The sequence below is a fragment of the Rattus norvegicus genome, chromosome 1, assembly GCF_036323735.1.
Source record: "Rattus norvegicus strain BN/NHsdMcwi chromosome 1, GRCr8, whole genome shotgun sequence".
NCBI classification, from domain to species: domain Eukaryota; kingdom Metazoa; phylum Chordata; class Mammalia; order Rodentia; family Muridae; genus Rattus; species Rattus norvegicus.
Window position 1 is genome coordinate 85,592,053 of NC_086019.1, and position 3,313 is coordinate 85,595,365.

At 45.0% G+C, this 3,313-nt stretch overlaps 1 protein-coding gene across 1 annotated transcript; it reads right to left on the reverse strand.

The window, feature by feature from the left end:
• Positions 1-1,469: 1,469 nt before the first annotated feature.
• Obox1l1 (oocyte specific homeobox 1 like 1) lies at positions 1,470-2,656 on the reverse strand. Its single transcript, XM_006228360.2, has 2 exons — positions 2,405-2,656; positions 1,470-1,961 (listed from the first exon to the last, which is right to left on the reverse strand). The coding sequence occupies exons 1-2, from the start codon at positions 2,654-2,656 to the stop codon at positions 1,470-1,472; spliced, it is 744 nt and encodes a 247-aa protein (XP_006228422.2).
• Positions 2,657-3,313: the final 657 nt, after the last annotated feature.

Genomic DNA, 3,313 nt, shown 5'->3' on the forward strand with positions numbered 1-3,313 from the left:
AGGCCTGAGCCAACACTTCCCAGGCTTTACTCAGCTTCCTTAGCCTCTACAAAGACATTGGTACTGCAATTGCTCTTGGTATACACCAAAGAGACAAGAAGCATTACACTATGGTAGACTTGACAAATGCATTTTCTATTGAAAAGTGTCTCATCAATACTTTTGTTTCAGGTAGGGCCTGGTGTGTCTTAAACTGTCCTTGAACTTGCTGTATAGTTATCTATGATCCTAATGAGCTGTCATTGCCAGCATATCCCAATTGGTAGTGAAGATGGTGCCCACTATTCCCACTGAGCTCCAATACAACATTTTGTTTTGGATAACTTGCTGAAGAAACCCCATTGAAGAGATCAGGACACTTAAACACCCAGAAAAGTTTTTGACTCAAAATTTGTCCTCATAGAAATGCAGAGAAAAGACTGGGCAGAGACGAAGGTTATGGACAATCAATAACCGGCCCAAATTGAGACCCATTCCACAGGTAAGCACCAATTCCTGACACTGCCAATGATACTCTGTTATGCTCGCAGACAGAAGCCTAGCATACCTGTTCTCTGAGAGGCACCACTTAGCAGTCGATACAGAGGCAGGGACCCAGACCCAAACACTGGACACAGCTCTGGTATTCTTCTGCAAGAGTTGGGGGGAAAGATCGATGGCCTCATAGGGGACAGGAACTCCACAGGAAGACCTACAGAGTCAACTAACCTGAACACTTGCAGACTTCCAGAGTCTAAGCCACAAACCCAGAGCTATCGTGGGCTAGACCTAGACCCCTGCACTTATGTAGCAGATGGGGACCTTGGTCTTTATGCAGGTCTCCAAACAAATACAGGGGAAACTGTCCCTCAATCTATTTTCTGTCTGTGGATCCCATTCCACTAGCTGGGCTGCCTTACCTGGCCTCAGGGGGAGAGGATGTGCCTAGTCCAGCAGAATTTTGATGTGCCTGGGGGAGGTGATACCAGATAGGCTTCCCCATTCCCAGAGGAAAATGGAAGGGAGGGATGATTTAAATAATTATTAATCTGTAAAACTGGGGAGAGCTCACTACTTAGGAGCAACAGCAGACCTTGCAGAGGATCTGAGTTCATTTCCAAACACATTCATAAGACCTCCACGGTTTATACTTTTACTGCAGGAGATCCTACACTCCTTTCTGCCTCCAAGGCCAAGAATGTTGTATACATGCATTTCAAGCATTCACGAGTATAAATATTAGGGGGGAAAGACTGGCAAAAACATTTTTAATTTTTCAGTAAAATTTTTATTTAAAGAACTTAAAATCCAACAATTAGTAATTAATATTTATTTTTTTTAAAATAATTCCACTACAGAAAACACAGTGACATAAAACTACTACACATAGGCCTGCTTAAAATTTCCCAAAATAAATTGATTAAGGGTGTATACGAATATACCCATTCCTTGCTATAAAAGCCTACATAAGTCAAGGGGGGAGAGGTGTTTCATGGGGAAGGAGTGCATCCCCAAGAGTACCAATCCTCTGACTTGTCAAAGTCTTCAAGTATCCTTTGCCAGAGCTCCTCAGCAGATGGACCTGAATCTTGAGTACTCTGTGGACATTGGGTGGCACATACCATGGCTAATGGAGCTTCCGCTACTGCTAGGCCAGTCTGGACCTCACCTGCTGCTGATTGACCAGAGTCCTCAGCTGTATCAGGGGCATGGCCATAAAGCAGGTCTTCTTGCTGACTACACATGGCACCACCACAGGCCTGAACAGGATGCAGAGAAAATTCCTGGCTCTGGTTGACTTTTGGAATGGAATCCAGAACAAATGTGGACTCAACATTGGCAGAGTCAACAACTGGTAAGGAATCAGGAAAATGGGTTGACTCAGAAACAGCTTCAGAGCTTCCATTTGTCTCTGGCAGTGCTGCTGGAATATTCTGGCGATTCTTGCGCTTGTCCTTAGCCCGGTTGTTCTTGAACCAGACCTGAAAAACAAAGGAGACATCAGAGAAAAGCCTCTTTGTCTGTTGCCAACTGGTCTCTACATGAAGCTTCTGAATGGAAGGAGTTTCTGTAGCAATACTGCATGAGTCAGCAACAGGAAAGCCTGAGTCTCTAGATCCCTAAGAGATTGTAGTAAGATAGGATGTGTATGACCTGACAACAAAAGCTCAGGGAAGATTCAGTGAGTGTATCATGTGTTGTACTATGGGGTCTTAGGTCTAGGTCTCTGATATCCTGCAGGAGAGTAATATTCATGTTGAATCCCAGGGTTGAAGCAGAATGTGAGGTTAAGGCCTGGATGTGTGTATATTCAACTACCACAACTCTCCAAGCTGTCCTAAGCATTTAAGAACACAAAACTCAGGTGAATGATGTGGAAGCGAATTTTGTGGTTGTCAGAGACAGGGAAAAGAGAGAGGCAGACCTGGATGTCATTGTGTGTCACACCAACCCGTGAGGCCAGTGCCATGCGATCCTTCTGGGTTGGATATCTGCAATTATTAAAATGGTCTTGCAGCATGCGCTTTTGTTTCTCAGTGTACGTAATTCGGACTTTCCGCTCCGTCCTTGAAGTAACTTTACTGGTTCGTTGGTCACCATGTTCACCTGACCCCATCATGGGTCTTAGTGTACTTTGCAAACCAGAATTCACTGAGAAACTTGGTGTCCAAGACATTTGGAATTTTGAATGTAGGAAGGAACCTTTTGGCATATGTGGGCTCTGAACCTTTTGGAGAAGGTTCCTACAGAAGAACCTGGAAAGAAAGAAACACATCAGAAAACCTCCAGAGACCTCCCATCATGCCTACCCAGCATTTGCTTTGGAATTCTTATATAACATGGATCAGTCAGGAGCCTAACTTCTTCTGACCAACTGCCTCTGTCTCCCATGCCCATAAGTAATCTCAACATCTCAGTAAACTTGCAAATAGCTCCTGTGTTACTATGACACTGTCAGTCCAGGCAAGCTGGCAATAGAATGTCCTCCCACAAACTTTAAAAGTCCTAGATCCCTAGAGGGAATGAAGTGGGAGAAGGTGGGTGAATGGGTGAGGGGAGCATGTGTTGGGGAGCACCCTCTCAGAGCCAAGAGAGAGGAGGAAGGAGTGAAGAACTCTGCGAACAGGGACATAGACCCAGTTGGGGTAGAGGGCAACATTTGGAGTGCAAATAAATAATTTAATTTCTAAAAAGTCTCAGACCTTACAGTCTCCAACTGCACCCAGAACTGGGGCTATCCCACAGATCTCAGACCAAAACCTGCAGGCAGAGAGCTGGTCTCCCAGGAGCCCTCTCACTCCTAAAATCACAGGATCAGAGGCCCACAAGGGAA

Bases quoted from the DNA above. Each gene is read 5' to 3' on its own strand.
- Obox1l1 (XM_006228360.2), bottom strand. From the start codon at position 2,656: ATGTCTTGGACACCAAGTTTCTCAGTGAATTCTGGTTTGCAAAGTACA. The intron at 1,962-2,404 runs GTCTGCCTCTCT...TTTGTTTTTCAG, and splicing joins TGACACACAATGACATCCAG to GTCTGGTTCAAGAACAACCG.